Source organism: Dermochelys coriacea, chromosome 2 (genome assembly GCF_009764565.3).
Source record: "Dermochelys coriacea isolate rDerCor1 chromosome 2, rDerCor1.pri.v4, whole genome shotgun sequence".
Taxonomy (NCBI): Eukaryota; Metazoa; Chordata; order Testudines; family Dermochelyidae; genus Dermochelys; species Dermochelys coriacea.
The window spans coordinates 38631487-38653257 of record NC_050069.1 but is presented as its reverse complement, the minus strand read 5'-3'; the positions used below and the strand labels follow the sequence as shown (position 1 = coordinate 38653257).

General features: G+C 43.2%; 1 protein-coding gene across 4 annotated transcripts in view; it reads left to right on the top strand.

Annotated features, from left to right (window-relative positions):
* Positions 1-21771, top strand: part of GRHL2 (grainyhead like transcription factor 2) — a 113220-nt gene that overhangs the window by 64240 nt on the left and 27209 nt on the right. For all 4 annotated transcript variants that reach the window (XM_043507500.1, XM_038389562.2, XM_038389563.2 and 1 more), the window contains exon 9: positions 9384-9542. In XM_043507500.1, coding sequence (XP_043363435.1) covers positions 9384-9542 — 159 coding nt within the window. The remainder of the gene's footprint in view (positions 1-9383; positions 9543-21771) is intronic.

Sequence of the window (21771 nt, the reverse complement as noted above, 5' to 3'; positions counted from 1 at the left end):
GCATTCCTGCCTGCAGGAATAGATGTAAATTCTGACTAACATAATTTATTCATGGAGATACAGTTAATCAGAGATTGAACTGAGTGCGTATTCATGTTGAGATTATATGGCTACCTAAATCAGTATAAATTTATCTAAACTTTCACCTATTAATGCTTAACTGGATTTCAACTAGCAATTTCTGGGCTTTTCCAATTTTGTATTGGCATGCAGGTCATTACATTAAGCTGGACAGATGCAATAATATGTGTGAGAAATGAAAAGCTGTAGGTAATGCTAAAAACAAGCTTGTATTCTCTAAGCTTTTATCAGCAAGCAAAATGTGCAGTGTAAAAAAGCTTTTTAGAGATCTAGAAATGATAATAAATATTGAACACTGTCAATGCTCAAGAGATTATGGGCCCAACTTCATTTTAAATACAAACCACACTGTACTAATGTAGCACAAAGGGGCTGACAAACCCAGAAGGACAGATACACTCCCAGCTTAGGTCACCACTCCATCCTATCACAGCAGCGTTCTACCCGTAGCAGACTGCACTCAGAATTGAGCACCAGCCTCAGCCTCCGTTCCCCCAGCTGTCTGTGGATTTAACTGGGAACACTGAGATTATTTTAAAAGAGATTTTTATATTTAATCCATTGTAGAAGAAAAAATACAGTCAACGCATCTTTAAAACAAAGGTGCTGAAAAGCTCCTGAGTTCCTTCAGACCCTGGGCCTTGTTAAATGGTATGATTTTACTTGGCCTAGTTGCCATGAAAAATTCCTCTAGGACTTCCAACCCAGCCTGCCCAGGAAAAGTAGGTGACTCCAGCAGGATATCCAAGAAAATCCAAGGTGGGAAGGGAGAGCCAGAGCTGCATGAACCCCGCATAGAGGGACTCTCTCTTGTTAGCACCCTTGTGTATATGGTAGGAGCATGATAATGGTAAGAACTCTGGCATGGGGAAGTTAGTGTCCAAAGTAAGTGGTGGGGCTGGCAATTAGATACCCCCTGCCCAGCAAAAATATTTGACACCCCATCACACACCCTTCCAAAATCATTTCTGCCCCGCCCCCCTTGCAAATAAAGATCAACTAATCAACTTGGGGCTCTTCCTACAATGAAGGCTAGAATCTGCCTCCTTCCCCTCCTGCTCCCTCCATCATGGAGAGAAGGGAAAAAAAGAAAAGCAGCTGCCACAAGGACTCTTTGTTTAATGAAGGAGAGGGGATTAAAAACCTGGGTGTCATAGGCCATACTTACAGGATGGGGGACTCTATACTGGGAAGCAGTGGTTCTGAAAAAGATTTAGGGGTCATGGTGAATAATCAGCTGAATGATCTCCCAGTATGATGTGGCCAAAAGGACTAACATGATCCTTTGGTGCATAAATGGGGGACTTAAGGAGTAGAGAGGTTGTTTTACCTCTGTATTTGGCAGTGGTGTGACTGCTGCAAGAAAACTGTATCCAGATTGGGTTCAAGAAGGATGTTGATAAATTGGAGAGGGTTCAGAGAAGAGCTACAAGAATGATTAAAGGATGGAAAAGATGCCTTGAAGTGATAGACTCAAGAAACTCCATCTGCTTGGTTAACAAAGAGGTTGAGAGGTGACTTGATTACTGTGTGTGAGTATCTACACAGGGAACAAACAGGTATAACATGAGCCAATGGCTTGAAGTTGAAGCTAGACAAATTCAGACTGGAAATAAAACATACATTTTTAATAGTAAGAGTAATTAAAATTGGAACAACTTACCAAGAGTTGTGGCAGATTCTCCATCACTGACAACTTTTCAGTCAAGGTATGCCCTAGGAATTATTTTGGCCTGTATTAAACAGGAGGTTAGATAAGATGATCTTAATGGTGCTCTCTGCCTTTGGAATCTATGAAATTTATTATTTTATTAAAACTCATTATTTGAAATCCAATCTCATGATTTCTGGGTGCCTGGCTCCTGAATTTTAGCTACTTGGCATTGGCAATTCTGTAACCAGCCACAACTGATACTGTCAAACTGTACCCGGCCAGCACACCAAGGGTTTTAGAGAGGTAAGGGATCTGCATTCCATGTGAGATAGGAGCAGAATGACCAAGGGAGCTTTCTCCCACTCTGCCACTCCAGTCACTCCCTCTCCATAATCTTAAGAAGGCAACTCTCACTTAAATCACTGGGAATTTAAAATAATAGGAGCTAATGAGTCTTTTTAGGACAAAATAGTGCTGCCATGCTGCTATGCATGATGTCTAGGAAACCTGTTTCCTGCAGGAGTTGCTCATTGAAATGCATGGCAGCCTGTGCTTATTCATTGACATGATCATCAAATATTTGACTCAAAGTGGACTTGAAATCTATGTGTATTGACAAGAATGAGATAGTTAGTGATAAATGTGGGGGATGCAGTTAGCGGGTTATATGATAACATGATAGGTACAACTTGCTGCGAGTTACCACCATACACTAAAACATATTGGCCAGCACACACGCACAATGAGCTCGGGATGTGATTCCCTTGCTTGAGTACACATGCTTGCTCTAGCTCTCAGTGAGCTAGTGTGAGTATAACAGCAGTGCAGCTGTGGTACCGCTGGTAGCAGAAGGGCAGACACAGCTGAGCTGTGCCTAGTACAAACCGGCCTGAAACCAGTGGATATGTACTCAGCCAGGCACAGACATGCCCTATTTCCAGAGTTAGATTTTTCCTTTCTCCATCATTGCCTGCTCCATCTGGTGGGCAGCTGATTTAGGGCCAGATCCTCCCTCCCATATTCCAGCTGAGTGGAACAATTTGAGGAGAAAGATACTACTCAGCCTGAGTAAGGGAGTCAAGATCTGGCCATCAGCAAGGGAAGGCGGTCCAGAACTTTCACACAGAATATCAGTTTGGTCTTATGTAAAAGGAACAAACACACACAAAGAATTTAAGCAGAGACCTCTTTTATCTCCTCAGTTATAAGAGAATTACAGCTTCAATAAAGCCAGCACATCTTGCTGTAATCCTTGATTTTCCCACTGTTCCTTAGTGTAGGTCGAAATAGGAAAAGGAATCATTCTCCATGAACCCGATACATAGCACACTGAATTCAATGTGCATCTGTCCACCCACTTTAGTGGGCGTTGGATCCAGCTCCAAGGCAAAAGGATCATTTTCTTTTGCCAATTAAGATCCTTCAGGACTCGATCCTACTGCCACTGAAGTCAACAGCAACAGTCTTACTCGGTTGAGTGAGAGCAGGAGTAGGCCCTCAGTCAGTACACACTTCCTCCTCCTTCTCAATGCTGACTTTTCTTACCAATTTAGGCTAACTCCATGGGATTTATTGGCTAGATCTGGGGCCCAGGGGAGTCAGAAGAAGAGATTTCCAGTTATGTTAAGCCTCATCTCCAGCTTCCTCAAAAGAAAGACACTGTAGGTATTAAGGGAGTGTCTCCAGAATGGGAAAAAAAGACTTTATCTAGCAAGTAACCCATCTCACTTTCATTCCCCACTTGGTCTTTATGCACAAAATATCCATATTTAAGAGCAAGGTGATGAGCTGGTTTCTCACCTAGTGTAACATGAAGGTAGCCTTTAATGTTGGTAAAGGAAGATGAAAAACAAATAACTAAGCGTGGAATGGCTGTGTGACTATAAAAAGCTAATATTTCTGCAGTGTCTGTCCTGCTGTATTATAGATGTGCTGAAGTCATTGCTGGTTGGATAACAAAGATCTAGTGGAACTTTGGTGACAACATAACTCTTTTTTTTCTTGTTAACAGTTACATTTTCAGTTTGACTCATGATAAAATTTGAACTTTCAGAGAAAGTAATTAAAAACCAGACCAGAGACCACACTAGCTTCATGGAAACATTTTTTCCTAAGCTGCACAAACTCTTAAGATGTATCTGAAAATAAATTGGTGCCTTGAGTATGATTAATAGAAAACAAATTTAAACAGTTAGGACTGAGCTACATCTGGGCTTTCTCCATGATGAAAAAAACATGCATACAGGCAATATACTTCCCGTGATTATTTTATATGAAGATCGAGGCACCAATTCAGTGCACAGTTCATGAAGAAAAATATCACTTTAATGCAGATGCAAAGCAGCGTGTAGATTGGGTTGAGGTGGTTGCATTGTGGTGACCTATGCATTTCTGTATACTCAATATAGGTAATGTGTTTTGTTTATCTTGTGAGCAGTGTAGGATTTATGATGGCCTTACCTATTCATAGCCTTGCTAAAGTTACATCAAATTCCATTTCACTGGGGAAGGAAGATATTAATTATTAATGATTAATTATTGTTATTATTTTTTGTATTACTGTAGCACCTAGGAGCCCCAGACCTGGACCAGGCCCCGATTGTGCTAGGGGCTGCACAAACACAGAACAAAAAGAAGTCCCTTCCCCAAAGATTAGTCTTTTTCAAACTTTTTTTTTTAATTTAAAGTTGGAAGGAATAGACATTTTGTATTTGAGGACTGGTACCAGAACTTCTGTAATATTAGGCTTGGAGCCAGGTTTAATAAATCATCCCTCTGTATATGCATAAAGAGGATAATAAAACAGCTTGTGGTAGCAAGCAAGGTTGAAATTTCTTTGTATACAAATGGTTCAGTAAATATGCAGCTGGGATTAAGGGTAAATGGCTTTTTATGTAGTTGCTGGGGTGTGGTGTGGGTTAAGGAAGCTTCAAAAGAGAAATGTAAACATTCTCTGGAGACATTGGTATTGAACTAAATCAAAGGCCTTACCTTTGTATAGGATTTATAAGGTAATGCATGGCAAGAGAAACTATAAAGCCGCATTTAAGGTATATAAAATGGATGAAGGGATTGATTTTTCTTTTTCCAGTGAACAGACATGTAGTTTAACTCTTTGGTGTCACAGTATGGAATGTGGTATTGCAGAAGCTGAAGACCGATCAGTCCTCTAAAGAACGGAGCTCTGGGGATAGACTACATATATTGGCAGCAATATATAGGGAAATGGTTGCACAGGTTTTAATTTTTTGCTGTGAAAAACTGCTATCAGTTCTTTTTAAAATGATGAAAACAAGAAATGCAAACAATAATAAAGGTTTATATGTTACAGATTTAATGGCTAAAGACCTTTACAGTGTATAAAACAGGAGATTGAGGTAGGAGTCATGTTGGCTGGATTAAATGATAAAGGGGAAATTAATCCCTGAACCTTCCATTCTCTCCTGGCAGGTAGCTGTGTTTTTTTGTCTTGTACAGCACTAATTACCCTGCCTTTGTTATCAAACGATAAGTAATCCTCATAATTGCTGCACAAGAAAGGAACTCCTCCCTGAAAAGAGGTAGAGATTTTGGCTATAGGTTCCCCATATGAAACAATATAGGCTGGTCTCAGTTTCTTATTTGTTTAGGCCAGTTCTGTCAGCTTCTCATGCATCAAACATTTCTCCAGTTTAATTTTTCATTGTCAAAGTGCAGTAGCTCAGGTGAGCAAATGAATGAAATACCATGATTGTCTTATTGCTCAAATGCATTCCTCACATCCAGCGGAACCCCAGCTAAAGTTCTCTCTGCACCAAAGATACAACCAAGGCTCTTTCCTGGTTGCAGAACAAAGTTAAGGTCCTGTCTACACTACATATTGGAGTCGTATTTGTAAATGAATTGGGGGACAAGTGCCTGTAGTCAGAATCCCAAATACAGTTTTATATGGAATATTAGACAGGACCTTAGGAAAAACAGCAGTACTGCTATTATAGCTTTTTCCAAGTCTATGTTGTCCGGCCATATGACTCCACCATGGAGGAGGCCAGGGCAAGAAGGTTCTGGGACCAAAGAGTATCTTTGAATTTGACACCCTTGTTTTTCCTGACTCCCGACTGTCAGTGTGTTAGGAAGAATGGACCTGAGAGCCTGGTATGACTTATTTTGCACCTTTTCATGGCTAGCTGTGTTCTGCTACCTCAGGAGAGACTCTTTGCACTCTCAGCCTCAGACAAGAGTAAGATTTACATGGGTGTTATACAGGGAAATGTGGACCCCTTGAAGGGGCAACTGAAATCAATGTTGGTCAGAACAGCTCACATTCCTTAGTCATTGCCTCAGGGAGTGGGGAGATGAACATTGGGTCAATATTAGGAAGGGGAAGGAGAATCTTCAATAGGTTAGTTGGGTTCCTTTCACTGCAGAGATATGCTACAATAACTATTATGGCCGTGCTAAATTCTTCTAGAGGGGAAAGGAGAGTAACAATGTAGGATGTCAGAGGAAGCTATAAGGGAGAAGGATGGTGCTATAGAGGATTACAGACTGGGTGATCCAACAGAAGAGGTTCAGCATGTTCTTATTCCATGTTGTTGCTTTTCACCTCATGCCAAATTCCAAACTTGTCTTCCTCTGTTCTGAGGAAGAGCATATATGGGATGGTGTGTAATGCACTTTAAGAAGGGAAATCAAAGCTGGAAGCTGAATTCATAGTTATCAATAGGACAAGTGTAAAGACTGGAGTATAGTTCAGCTTTTATGATTTCATAGAACATATATACCAGAAAAGGCATCTGCTATAGAATAATTTGTTTGCCAAGAGCAATTCTACTGTCTGGAGCAAAATAGTCCATGTTTCAAATTCTAGTCCTGCTGCATGTGGTAGTTTGATTTTTTGTTGTGCTCTCTGTTGCCTGCCTACCTACCAATCTATTTCTAAAGCATCAGTCACCATGGTATCTAAGTGCCATCCTGTCTAGGGCCAAACAGTGCAGTCAAAAACTCTGTGAAAATTGAAAATGTGCTGATAAATAATTTAAGGACCCCCCCTGAGCATTCAAATAATTAATGACTGGTCAGACAAGTTTTCCAGAGGCAAACCCCAAGGGAGCACCTTGTCATCTTCAGTGATGTAAAATAAAAAAATAAAATAAATTCCAAGAAGCTGTATAGTCTTCCCACCCTACCATGTTGTAAATTGTTTTTCCAGATCAAAAGCCTGCTTTAAAGGGAAGCTAATAGAAAAGTGTTCTGAGACACAAAACTCTTCTGAAAATCAATGATCTGTGTTAATTCTAATCAACCTATCTATCCTCATGGTTCAAATGAGACAACATTAAATACAGTATGCCAGTTCTCACCTTCATATGTGTGCCATGAATGTACAACTATTGACCACTGGAGTGATGAAATATCACTATGCAAGATTAAGATATTGAATTTTATTGTGTCCATCTATTATTTTCATTAAATGATATCTGTCTCTATAACAGGGATATTTGTAATGTTACAGAAAAATGAAAGACCGTTGCAACTGCTAGCCTATCTTCTCTGATATCTCTTACTATTTCTCCTACCTCCAGAAATGTAGGCCAGAGAGAATACACAGTGAAGGAATTGGATAAGATGGGGGGCAGTGCTTTATGGCTCATGTGAGCACACTGTGTGCTTCAGAGTGCCTCAGTGAGCAAACATGAAGTGCAAATGTGGCATGGGTTTCCCCTCACATTTTTAATGTTGTGTTCGGTTCCTTCCAATGTGAAAATATAGACTAAAATATAGCAGGACCAGATTCTCACCTCTTAAGGCCTTTCACCATGCTCTAGCAATGTAAAGCAATGTTTACGTTCTCTATAAGGCACTGTCAGAACAGTGTAACAGAGACTTAAGGTAAATGAGCGTAAGGCCCCCTGTGTTTCCAAGAAATTTGCACCCATGTTCACCCCTAACCTAGGGAACTGGATAGGCTGAAGCAAAATAAACTAAAGCAGAATAGCACTATCTGTTTCAAAATCAGTTTCAGCTAGGGCCCTTCCCTGATACCTTCCCCTCATTTCAGTTAAAGTTCAACTACTTGATTTGTAAATGCAGCAGTGTGATACAATCAAGTACAGAAATGCTGCTGTGCCATTAGCTCAGTCAGGCAAACAAGCTTTGCCAACTCCATCATAAACTACCTTGCGGTAATATTAACTCCTGCAGTTAAAGTGCCCCTCCCCCAAAAGCACTGCTCTTTTCTCTGGATGCAAGCTAGCACAGAGATATGAGGGGCTGGACTTTATGAAAATGTTCCCTATTAAACAAAATTCTTTCCTTTTGTGGGTGGGGAGAGGCCTCTGCAATTCCGTGATGTCTCTAATTTTTATACTGTCCTGTGGATTCCCACCACCTACAAGTCTCTCCTCTGTACCTTCAAAGTCCCATGGCAACAGCTTGTGTCCCTGCAGATGAGCAGGACTTAGGGCTCTCTATGGAGACCATCAAAGTTCTTCCTTTAGGAGTCAGTAAATTTTACTCCAGAAGGTTTCATTGCCATAACTTAGGTAATTTGTTTTGGCAGTTTTCCTTTGTATCCTCTTATTATAAAGTGCTTAGTTTTCGTCTATGGGAAAGAGATAAATCTAATCAAGTTAAAACATAATCAGCACAAACGAATAAATGATGCACAGGTACTTCAATGGGAAATAACTAAAAGCAACTGGATTTTTAGTATCACATTTTTCATCTTTAAAATCCCATGTGGGGTATTCTGGATTGGGAGAAATCAGTATTTCAGAGCAAAACTAATAATTTATAATTTGTATTGTGATAGCACTTAGGAATGCCAGTCATGTACCAGGACCACACTCTTCTAGTTGCTGTCCAAACATGGAACAAAAAAATGGTTCCTCACCAAAGATTTTACAATCTTAAGTATAAGGCAAGAGATAGCAGGTGGATACAGGCAGACAGACCAGGGGAATACAAGGACACAAGACAATATTCATCAGCGCTCCAGTTGCCTAACTGTTCTCAAGTTTTATGTAAACTTCATGGCAAAGAAGAGTGCTAAGAAAGGATCTGAAGAAGGAGAATGAGGCAGCTTCACAGATATTTATGAGGAGTTTGTCCCAAGTGTTTGGGGCAGCAAGATTTATTTTTTTTTAAATTAACAATATGTGGGGATAGGCCATGAAAGTAAAGACAAGTAGCATGTGTTTGATCAGCAAGATTTCGACGCAGCCTGGGTGTGAGAGGTCTGAGTCGAAGATGACACCCAGGTTATGGGCCTGAGTGACAGGCAGCACGTTGGTCGTGTCCACACGATGGAGAGGGCTTGGGGAAAACAGTGGGGGCTCTCTTTTGGCCATGTTGAAAATGAATTGATGGCTGGACATCCACAAGGAGATGTCAGAGAGATGGGCCAAGATTTTAGTTCAGACTGAAAGAGACAGATGCAGAGTAGAGAGGTAGATTGGCAGCACTGAGATAGTAGTTAACTTTAATAACAATATCTTTTTTGGATATATGGTTTGTGTTGGTTTGGTTTTTAAATGAGATGACCTTTGCTTTAATCTTTGCCAGACATCTCCATAGGTCCCAAATGTCCTATGTTTAGTAGCAATTTCAGAGTAACAGTTTGCACAGCATTTTAATGTAACTTCTGATCTCCATCTCTCTGCTTCAGATTTTCATCACGGTGAATTGCCTGAGCACGGATTTCTCCTCACAAAAAGGAGTGAAAGGGCTTCCTTTGATGATTCAGATAGACACATACAGCTACAATAATCGCAGCAATAAACCCATCCACCGGGCCTACTGCCAGATCAAGGTCTTCTGTGACAAAGTGAGTGAAGATGACATTGTGAAAGATGGAGGGAGCCCATATCCAAGGTCTCCTTTTTCTCTTTTAGGTGCTTGCTATCACCCCTATTTGGAGTGGCTTCTCCCCTCTCCTCGTATGGGTTGGGGCCTGGGTTCTTTTATTTTTTCTTGGTGCATGGAGCCTCCACACAAAGTGACTCCTCACTGTGCCCTATACACAAGGGTGCAGTCCCTTGAAAAATCAATTATAACCCTACAAGCTGGAAAGGAGTGTAAATCCCAGGATACAGGGGACAATAAGGTAAATAATAGCAGCGCAGAAACACGCCTTCAAAAATAACAGTGTAACAAAGGGAAGGGGAACTTTACTGGGAACAGGAACATAGGATCTGGGGAAGGAAGGGATTAAGGTTAACTGATAAACATTTATAAATAAACCATTTTCTGCCTCCTTATACTCACAAACTCCTCCAACCGCACCTCATCTCCTGACACCTTAGCAAGGTTAGCCTAGTCTGCATGTGCCGAGATGGAGAGCTGCAGCATAGTGGCATTAACCAGCTTAACCAGAAGTCACCTTACTTTTACTTTACCCCTTGTTGGGCAGGGTCCTCTCCTGATTCCATCCAGGCTTGCTGGTTTCCTGCTCTGAAATTCTCCTAGGGTCTTGGCTGGCTGTCGGTAGCTGTCACTCTGTCTGGACGTTTTTCACAATAATGCTGCTGCTGCTTGATCCAGGCAGCTAAAGTCTCAGAGCATGCAAATGCCCTTCCAGGGAAGGGAGAATTCAGCAGGAACTCCCTGAGCTGCACTTTCTCTCTCCCAGCTCCAAAACTCAACAGAAACCCCAAAACCACCTTTCTTTGTCAGTCTGTCCCTTACCCAGTTCACTGGCTGGAAGCTGTTCAACTCTGGCTTGTCACTGGTACAGATTACCTCATGAAGAAGCTTCCCTAACTGGCCCCAGCAGGTATTTTTAGCTTCTTTTGCCTCCACCCCTAATTCCAGGCATGCTGGGAATAAGATCAGAGGATTCTGGTAGCCGTCTTTGTTGTAGTTCTATTGGTAGTGCCCTTAGGATATGTCTACATGACAATTAAAAACCCACAGCTGCCTGTGAGCTGACTTGGGCTTGCAGGACTTGGCTAAGGGGTTGTAGACATTCGGACTTGGGCTGGAGTCCTGTGAGGTGGGAGGGTCCCAGAGTTCAGGCTTCAGCCCGAGCCCAAATGTCTACACCACAATTAAACATTCCCGCAGCCCGTGTAGGGTTGTCAGGCATCCGGTTTTCTCCCAGAACACCTGGTCAAAAAGGGACCCTTGCAGCTCCGGTCAGCACTGCTGACCGGGCCGGTAGAAGTCCGGTTGGTGGTGCAGCAGGGCTAAGGCAGCCTGCACTGGCTCTACGCAGCTCCCCAGAAGAGGCCTGCATATCCCTGTGTCCCCTAGGCACAGGGGCGATCAGGGAAGCTCCGCGTGCTGCCTCCAGCGCCGGCTTCACAGCTCCCATTGGCTGGGAACCACGGCCAATAGGAGTTGCGCGGGCAATGTCTGCAGGTACGGGCAGTGCACACTGTGCAGAGCTGCCTGGCCACACCTCTAACTAGGGGTTGGACATGCCAGCTGCTTTGGGGAGCAGCATGGAGCCAGGACAGGCAAGGAGCCTGTCTTAGCCCCGCTGCGGCCCCGAACGGGAGCCACCTGAGGTAAGCACTAGCCGGCCGGAGCCTGCACCTTGAAACCGTTGCCCCAGGTTAGAACCCCCTCCTGCACCCAAACTCCCTCCCGGAGCCTTCACCCTGCATCCCCTCCTGTACTCCAAACCCCTTGGCCCCAGCCCGGAGCCCCCCCCTGCACTTCAAACCCCTCATTTCTGGCCCCACCCCAGAGCCCACACTCCCAGATGGAGCCCTCACCCCCTCCCACACCCCAAATCCCTGCCCCAGCCCGGAGCCCCCTCCCGTAGCTTGAACCCCTCATTTCAGGCCCCACCCCAGAGCCTGCACCCCCAGCTGGAGCCCTCACCCCCTTCCGCACCCCAAGCCCCGTCCCAGCCCAGTGAAAGTGAGTGAGGGTGGGGAAGAGTGAGCGATGGGGGGGTGGGGGCTGGAGTGAGTAGGGGGCAGGGCCTCAGAGAAGGGGAAGGGGTGGGGGGCAGGGCAAGGGTGTTCGGTTTTGTGCAATTAGAAAGTTGGCAATCCTAAAATCAAGCCCTGCAGCATGAGTCACTTGCTGGTATAAACTAGAGTAAATGATGGATTCTCTGTAACTTTAAGTCTTTAAATCATGATTTGAGGATTTCAGTAACTCAACCAGTGGTTTTGGGTCTATCACAGGACTGGGTAGGTGAAGTTTTGTGGCCTGGGACGTGCAGGAGCTCAAACTGGATGATCACACTGGGCCCTTCTGGCCTTAATGTCTATGAGTCTATCCACAGTGGATCAGCTTCAACAGGAGAGACCACGGGAGACCCATATCAGAATTTCCTATAACTCAGTAGTTAGTGCACTCTCCTGAGCGGTGGGAGACCCTTATTCAAATCCTTTCTCCACCTCTGGCAGAGCGGGGGAATTAAACCTGATCTTTCACATCCCAGGTGAGTGCTCTAACCACTGAGCTAAAAGTTATCAGATGGGAAGCTTCTCAAGCCAGATTTTGAATGGGCCCTGATCTGGTGGGTGTGCTCAGAGGGAGGGGTGTGCGCAGGAATTTAAATTTTACCCCTTTAGGAGGGGCACTTTCTGTGCCCCCACCAAGGCCCAGGGTTAGAGGAGCTGTCAGCTCTCCCCTTGGCCCCTGGGGCTGGAGGAGCTCACTCTCCCCAGCCCCTGCTTGGGCCAGAAGGAGCTCGCTCTCCTCCCTCCACTGCAACCCCAGGGCTGGGAGGAGCTTGCTCCTTCCCCACACTGTGGCCCTGGGGCTGGAGGAGTTCTGTGTCCCTGACAATTACCTGCTTGCCCCCACTAGTGCACGCCCCTACTCAGAGGCTGCCTACTGGATCAGGCTCTGCATGCGACTTAGGCTGGTGAACACCTATCTTCCCCTCGTTCATGAATTGCTCTGGGGCTGAGGCAGGAGACTGGCATCTGGACACTTAGAGGGAGGCAGAAGTGCACGTGCAAAGAGGCAGAAACTTAGGTTCCGAGGGAACTTTTACCTTGAAAACTTAGGTGCCAAGTGAGTTTAGGTGCTTACAGGGTTCAGCTGGAGTTTTGTGGATTATGGTGGAGCCTCAAACTGGAATTTAGGCACCTGAACAAATCTGAGATGTGGGCACCTAAGACTGGCAGTTGAGTGCCTAAGTACCTTTGTGGATCCTGCTCTAAGTGACTTAGGCACCTAAATACCATTGAAAGTCAATGGGTCTCAGGCAACTAAATCATTTATGTGCTTTTGAAAATGTTATTCAGAATTCTGATTCCCATTTTACAGACAGGGCAGAAAGTTAGAGGCATGCCAAGCCACAGGGAGTCAGTGTTTAACGTAAGTGTAAGATCTCAAGTGCTCCAGGCTTTTAGGCCTTTCCTCAGATCACTATACCACTCCCTCTCCTTTTTTCCACTATCTCCCTCTCAAATTCCCCCCTCCTTCTAGCACCCTCTTGGCAACAAAATCTTTGAAGGCTAATCAGGCAGTTTTATGAGCGGAGAAAAAATGTTGAAAGTAATGAATGTAAATGTATGCGCTGAAGTCATCTTAAGGCCTAAGTGCTATATTTTTAATTGTAACTTTGAATGTCAAATATTTACAGAGATTTGAAGCTACAGCTGGCTGTTAAAAGCTCAGTAAATATCAAAGGAATGAGTGTTTTTCATCTACCTATTTTTAAAAAGCAATTAGAAAAATCTGAACTATTAAAAAAGTTTAAAAAGGAAGAAAGACATCTAGAGCACAACTTCAGCAAGGGTGACCTGCAGATTTGAATTATAAATGTTCATTACTTTGACTATCTATCCACCTAATTGATACTTCACATTTCCAGGCTAGGAAGCAGGAAATGAATGCTGAGACATTTAATCAAAACCATCTTAAAGTAGGAGAAAACATCACGAGGGTAGTTAAAATGTTACACACATCAAAACTATGTTAAAGGTGTGGGCTGGAGAGCTCAGTGGGATTGGGAACAGGATATAAAACCTTTTAACTGTAGATTGTCCTAAAGCCTGATAATGACTGAGATTCATCCCTCTCTGAAGGATGTTTAGTGGCCTATGTGAAATGATTTGATGGGGTCTCAGTCCAGTTCTTAATGTGCAAGAAGAAAAGGAGCACTTGTGGCACCTTAGAGACTAACAAATTTATTTGAGCATAAGCTTTCGTGAGCTACAGCTCACTTCATGTGAAAGAGTTCACTTCACTAAACTCAACATCACCATTGGTGCTCACTGGCACTTTGTGTAGAGATTGGGTCCTGATTCTCCACTCTGTTACGCAGGTATAAATCAAGATTAACTCCACTATGGTCAGTTTGAGTTACACTGATGTAAAATGCTTGTAAGTGAAAGGAGAATCAGGTCCCAAGTACTGGTTGGGCAAGGAGATTCAACTACCCTCTGTGCTGTCTCCTATACATACATGTGTAGTCTCTTTGAACAGGCACACAGGTGGCCATCCAGGCATCCTTCTACCACTCCCACCTGCCTGAGCCAACAGGGGCCCCTATTGCTCAAAATAGTCTCTTTCCCTCTTGGTTGCTCAGCAGACTCTGAGTCTGCCCTTGGCTCCCCTTCCAAGCAGGGATAGCTCCTCCCCGTGAGTGACAAGCACACAGACCCAGGAACCAAGTAAGCTCCTTGGGGGTTACAGATGGTCATTCTGTGCTTCTTGCAACCGGGCAGCCAGACCTTCCTGAGGATTTAAGCTGACTGTTTCAGAGTGACGGCAGACCAAAGTACTCAGTGGGGAATGCAGCAGCAGCCGATGCCCTTTGCATCCTGCTGAGGCAATCAGAGAAATTCAGGCAGCACAAAGAAAGAAGAAGAGCTGGATATGAGCTGATCAGAACAGCAAAATAGACAGAGATACTGTATTTTTACTATCAACAGTCTAACTAGAGCTTCTCTGGCTGGGTTTCTCTTACAATTCAGTTATGCACCACCTAATGACACAGAAAGGAAAGGAAGAAAAGGAAATTTCTTTGTGCCTTTTGTTGCTCCTTTCCAGGATTAACAAAAAAATTACCACGCATTTTTTACCATTACCTTTTTAAAAAACAGTTTTTAAAAAGATAAATACACAACCCCTGACGTATTTGCAAAACAAGCATTGCAGCATCATGCTGGGGAGCACATAGCCAGAAAATGAAAGTGACTAGAAAGTGATTGGGTTATTTTCATTGTCCTAAAAGGGGGAATTGAGAAGTGAAATTCTCCTTCCAGCATAAACAGTGAGACGCGAATACACTTTAATCATTTATGGCAGTGGTGGACAACCTGTGGCCCACAGGCTGCACGCAGCCCGTCAGGGTAATCCACTGGCGGGCCGCATGACAGTGTTTACATTGACCATCTGCAGGCTTGGCCGCCCGCAGCTCTCAGTGGCCGCGGTTCACTGTTCCTGGCCAATGGGAGCTGCGGGAAACGGCGGACCATAGGGACGTGCTGGCCGCTGCTTCCTGCAGCTCCCATTGGCCAGAAATGACAAACCGCGGCCACTGGGAGCTGCGGGCAGCCATGCCTGTGGTTGGTCAATGTAAACACTGTCTCGCAGCCCGCCAGCCAATTACCCTGACAGGCTGTGTGCGGCCTGCAGGTTGTCCACCACTGATCTACGGTGTTTGTAAAATAGGGAAGAAAACATTTTAAATGCTTTGTTTTTTACCTGCCAGTGTTGTTTTAAATAGCTGTCTGTGGTTACCATGCCTCTTCAGAGCCCGTGGAAGTCTAACATATTAACTAAGCATATGTCTACACTACAGCCACTATAACAGCACAGCTGTGGCACTGCAGTTTTGCCACTGTAGTGTGGACACTTCCTACGTTGACAGCAGGGTTTTTTCCATCGATGTAGGTAATTAATCTCTCCAAGAGGCCATAGCTAGATCAACAGAAGGAGTCTTCTGTCAACCTAGCCACATCTACACCAAGGATTAGGTTGACCAAATAATGGCCGTAGCGTGTGAATTTTTTCACAGCCCTGAGTGATGTAGCTAACTAGGCTGACCTAAGTTTTTAGGTGTAGACCAGGCCTTAGTCAAATCACAGATAAATGTGGCTAATTTTGAAGGCAAACTTCTAATTGAATGAATACACTATAACTGAAACTCAGTATCAAAGTACTATAAGAAGAATCCTCAAAGAAATAAAATTATATCCAAGAGTACATTTTATGTACAGCAATATTATTTACCAAGTATTGCATTTCTTTTGCGTATCAGTTATGTAGGATCTGATCTAGCTTGTGCTTTACTTGAAGCATAATAGTAAAATGGTAAACATGGCAAAGGCATAACTGGTGATCCCTACATATTCTCCAGTGCTTTGTCCCTGGTATTGTCCACCAAGTACTCTTCAAACAACCTGTATGGAGTTTCATTTTCCTACATGTTAATCCTGCTACCCTTAATGCTCCTTTACCGTATGCAGAACATTCATGCCTTCTTATCATAAATGATGTAATTTTTAGGCCTTAATAAAATTACATAGGTTGTCAGGGAAACTTGCCACCAAGTCTATTTATATTCATGAATAGCAATGTGCTTTTACCACATAGAATGATAGAATTAGGGCTCTAGAAAGGTTTGATTCTTTATGTTACAGTTCTGTTAAAATAGTTGAAGAAGCATTTAACTCAGGGCACTTTGTTCACAGTACAATACTATGTTTTCCATAGGCGTCAACTCCGTGGGTGCTCTGGGGCTGGAGCAGCCATAGGAAAAAATAGTGGGTGCTCAGAACCCACCAGCTACCCGCTGATCAGCTGTTAGGTGGGTCCTTCCGATCAGTTCCTCCTCCTCCTCCCCCCAGCACCTCCCACCCACCACTGATAAGCTGTTCAGTGGGGACAGGAAGAGGCGGAGCAAGAGCAGGGTGCACTTGGGGGAGGCTCGGGAGCAGGGGCAGGAAGAGGCAGAGGAGGGTGGGGCCGTGGGGGAAGGGGTGGAGTGGGGGCAAGGACTCTGGGTGGAGTGGGGATGGAGTACCCCCGGGGAAAGCTGAAAGTCCATGTCTGTGATGTTTTCTTCCAAAGTCAAGAGGCCTAACTCTATATTCCTTACACTGATTGCTGTTCCTATTCTTCCCCCGCTCTCTACTTTGACACCAGCACTATGGGTGGAAATGGATTTCCCTTTGTACATTATTACAGTACATCAACCTTCAATGCTAAGTAGAGGAAATGTGGTTTCTGTGGGCTTGATCCTGCCAGGCACTGAACATTCTGGCCCTGGTCCAGCAAAGCACTTAGCCACATGCTTAACTTTGAACATGGGAGTATTGCCCAGTAGGTTACAATTTTAATTACTTTGCTGGATTGGGGCCAGAGTGCTCAGCACCTTGCAGAATAGAACCTTTTATGAATTTCAGATTTTGGGGGGCAGAAAATGTTTTGTATGGCACTGAAATGTATGTCTTTCAGGTTACATTTCAGATAATCTGAAATTCACATACGGGGATTTGCCTGTATTATTAATAACTAGGGGCCTACCAAATTCACTGTCCATTTTGTTCAATTTTTCGGTCAGAGGATTTTTAAAATAATAAATTTCATGATTTCAGCTATTTAATTCAGAAATTTCACAGTGTTGGGGTCCTGTATTTGTAGGGGTCCTGACCCAAAAAGGTGTTTTGTGTGTGGGCGGGGGGGAGGGAGAGGAGGTTTGCAAGGTTATTGTAGGGGGTATTTCGGTCCTGCGACCCTTACATCTGCCCTGCTGCTTGCGGTGGTGCTGCCTCCAGAGCTGGGCAGCTGGAGAGCAGTGGCTGCTGGCCAGGAGCCCAGCTCTGAAGGCAGAGCTGCTGCCAGCAGCAGCACAGAAGTAAGGGTGACATGGTACGGTATTGCCACCCTTACTTCTGCGCTGCTGCTGGTGGGGTGCTTCCTTCAGAGCTGGGCGCTTGGCAAACAGCCACCACTCTCTGGACGCCCAGCTCTGAAGGCAGCGCAGAAGTAAGGGTGGCAATACTGCAACCCCCTAAAATAACCAACCATTCCCCTTCGGGTCAGGGCCCCCAATTTGAGAAACGCTGGTCTCCCGCATGAAATCTGTATAATATAGGGTAAAAGCACACAAAAGACCAGATTTCATGGCAGGAGACCAGATTTCATGATCCATGACACATTTTTCAAGCTGCAAATTTGGTAGAGCCCTATCAACAAATAACAGAAGAAGTAATGAGCATGTTGCTGCCATACAAAACTATGTTACTATGCTTGTCTGGGTGAATCCATTCAGAGAAAAAGGCCAGCATTAATGTTACTAAGAAATAAAGGTATTTATTTAGTAAATAAAGGTTACTAAAAAACAGCATTAATGTTACTAAGAAATAAAGGTCTATGGGCCAAAATCACATATGGATCCAAACTTCCTTCAAATGGAGGAATTTTAGAACAGATGTTATGCTTCAGGACCATGTCTCCAAAGAAGGGAGGGAGCCATGGTGGAAATAATCCAGCCTATGTTGTTGCTTTTTGGAATTATGACTGTTCATCCTGCTAGCAGTAGAGGGAGAAAGTAAATCTAGTAAGGGATGCACATTCATTTATATGATTTGTCTGGCTGTAGCCTGGTTTTTAGCCCAACATTTCTGTGCTGAGGACTGTTTCCACTACAGGGAAGCATTCAGTTAATATTAAAGCTCTGGTTTATCACATATCAATATTAGAAGATTCAGCCACAGAAATCCACCATTAGGAACCGTATGCTCTGCTAAAACTCCAGCCTAGCTCATTGTCTCAGCATCTAAAGCAAAGACAAGCAGAATAGGTCTGATTCACCACTGCTTTGCACTTTGTCTCATCAATGCCACTTCTGCTAAGTGAGTGCAGAATGCTAACAAATCAGAATAGTAGTTAGTTTTTACATTCATTTTGCATTCATGTAAGTGACAATGCAAGGTGCAAAGCAATGGAGAATTGTACCCAATGATGTGCTGTTAAATAGCTGGTTCATTTCAGTGGTAGGCAAAGTTACTCTTGTTGGCTCAATCCTGCAAGGTGCTAAGTTCCTAGGCCCTATCCAATGCTCACTGAAGTCAATGGGAATCTTTCAATTTCTTTTTTGTGAATGATGGCTCAAACCTTACTGTGAAGCGTTGAGTGCCCTGAACTTCTAATGAAGTCTATGTATTTGTAAAGCACATTTGGCGCCATCTAGATGAATGGCACCAAATCAATGCAAGCTTTATATAGAAGAGAGGCCTTTTCTGAAACTGTCTCCATCCTTGAAAGTTTGGGTGTCTTATCTTGACACCAGTAACATTTGGCTTAAAAGGCAAAGCCTTCCCAGGCTCAGATCTTTCAGAAAATATTAAAGGAAAGCACTACAATGTATGTTGCTTGTAGTGTGAGAAATATCAATCAGGATAATGGGGGGAAAACCACCTCTAACTTTTACAAATAATTGGTTCAAATTTGGCAAGTGGACAAAATATATTGAGAAAATGTTTACATGCTGAATTAAAGGAGCCAGTGTTGAGTTTTAGCCTGCTGATGTTGTAGGGACAGAATTTGAAGGTGCACAGCTAGATTCCAATTAAATCAGTGATTACTCTGGATTTATACCTGTTATATCTGAGATCAGAATCTGCTGTGCCATTTTCAGTCGGATTGTAATGTTATGGTGGAACTGAGCTATACAGCTGTTTTAGCCCCCTACTTTATATTTTGAACATTTTCCCATCTTTGTTTAACCATTTGTCCATTCACTAATAGTACTAGTGGAACTGTGAGGAAGGAGCCATTTGAGTGCCAGTGAGCACTCTATGGCTCCTCCATAGGTCTTCTACTTGTAGTGAGTGTGGAAAAATCTATTTTAATAGTCAACTGAGTGGAAAACATAGGGGCCATTTTGGGTCTTATAGGCGAATTGCTGTGCTCTCTGCTACCACTCATTTTCAGTGTGCTTATATGACCAATTTTTAAAGGAAAGTGCTGCTGTTAAAGAAAGCGGGTCAACAGACAGACATGGTAAGAGCTATGAAGCTTTTCAGAGCAATATGGAGACTGTATTTCAGTTCATTAATGCACCAGTTGTACTTGTGGAACTTTGTGCTGTTAATGACAGCATAAAAAGAGGTTGCAATATTGAATCAATTCCTTCCAGAGCAATTATGCTAAATGCCAAATTCTCCTCTGCTCTTAGTTATAACTGTAAACACAGAGTAACTCTTATTGAATCCATTGGAATTGCTTTGAACTAGCTCAGAGCATGGAGGTTATGTATGGCACTTGATAGCAGTAGCAGAGATGACACTCAAAGGAAAATATCTTTTTCTCCTTTAATGAGAAAAATTGCTTTGATGCACAAAGTACACACCCCTTTCTCATTAAAGAGACAAAAGTCTTTTTAATACAATATCACCTATTGGCATGTTTGTAAAGATAATGGGTAGCTCCGTCCAAGTCAAGGAGAGCTTTGTTGTTGATGTCAATTGGAGCTGGATCAGGACTTAAATCTGGGTCAGAGGTTCCATGATAAATGTTAATTTTCAGGGATAAATAACTTAATTTTTTTCTTCTCAAAATGAACATTTTCCATTTTCACTCTCTGGGTTGGCTCTTGGTCCCATTGCAGTAATCAGAAGTGCCATTCATGGATCATGTTCAGGGTTCTAAGAAGGTTAATGGCATATTGGGCTGCATTAGTAGAAGCATTGCCAGCAGACTGAGGGAAAAGAAAAGGAGTACTTGTGGCACCTTAGAGACTAACAAATTTATTTGAGCATAAGCTTTTGTGAGCTACAGCTCACTTCATCAGATGAAGGGAAGTGATCATTCCTCTCTATTGTGCACTGGTGAGGCCACATCTGAAGTATTGCATCCAGTTTTGAGGCCCACACTACAGAAAAGATGTGGACAAATTGGAGAGAGTCCAGCGGAGGCCAACAAAAATGATTAGGGGGCTGGGGCACATGATTTATGAGGAGAGGCTGAGAAAACTGGGCCTATTTAGTCTGCAGAAGAGAAGAGTGGGGGGGGGGGGGAGGGCGGAATTTGATAGCAGCCTTCAACTACCTGAAGTGGGTTCCAAAGAGGATGGAGCTTGGCTGTTCTCAGTGGTGGCAGATGACAGAACAAGATGCAATGGTCTCAAATTGCAGTGGGAAAGGTCTAGGTTGGATATTAGGAAAAAATATTTCATTAGGAGGGTGGTGACGCACTGGAATGGGTTACCTAGGGAGGTGGTGGAATCTCCATTCTTAGAAATTTTTAAGGCCTGGCTTGACAAAGCCCCGGCTGGGTTGATTTAGTTGGCTTTGGTCCTGCTTTGAGCAGGAGGTTGGACTAGATGACCTCCAGAGGTCTCTTCCAACCCTAATCTTCTATGATTTTATGATTCTCAGCCTCCAGAATCATTTCATTCTCTCTTACTTTCTTTTGTAGGTTGATTCATTTAATTCTGAATAAGTACATGTGAATTTTACTGGCTCCAAGTGAACATCTCCTACTTTGATTAAAATAAAAAAGAGAAACTTCTATTTTTACGGTGAAAAAACTGGGGTATTTAATATTGAATGACAACTGTCTTGGAGCATATGGATTTTTATTTTGCTTAACAATGTGTCTGTACTTCTATTTATACAATAAATTTGAATAGCTTCAGAGGAGGTTTTGCTGCTTGTTATGTCAATAACAAGGCTTATTTTATAAACTCCTTAGGAATGTGTTTACATAACAGCCCATTGACTGCAAAGGAGCTGTTAGGACCTATTAGGTCAACACTATGCATCTTCAAAGTCTGTGTGTACCTCTCCATGTCTTTAAAAGTCTAATCATATCTGTTTACATGCTTGAAGGCTGTGTCCTTTACACTCTTATAGGGACTAGATTAGCTTTCCCCATCATGCTAATAATAATAAACCTAACTCTTATATAGCACTTTTCATCAGTACTTCTCAAAGCGCTTTACAAAGCTAGCACCAGTAGAGCTGTTGTACTAATGCAAATCTAGGAGATCTTAAGGGAAAGGTCACTGTAGACAAGGTTTAAAGGAATGCCAGTCCTGCAGGGTTCTCAGTTAGTGCATAATGGAATGAAGTGTCTAGGCACTGTGAAATGATACAGAGTTGGCCATTGTATTGAGTTTTCACTTG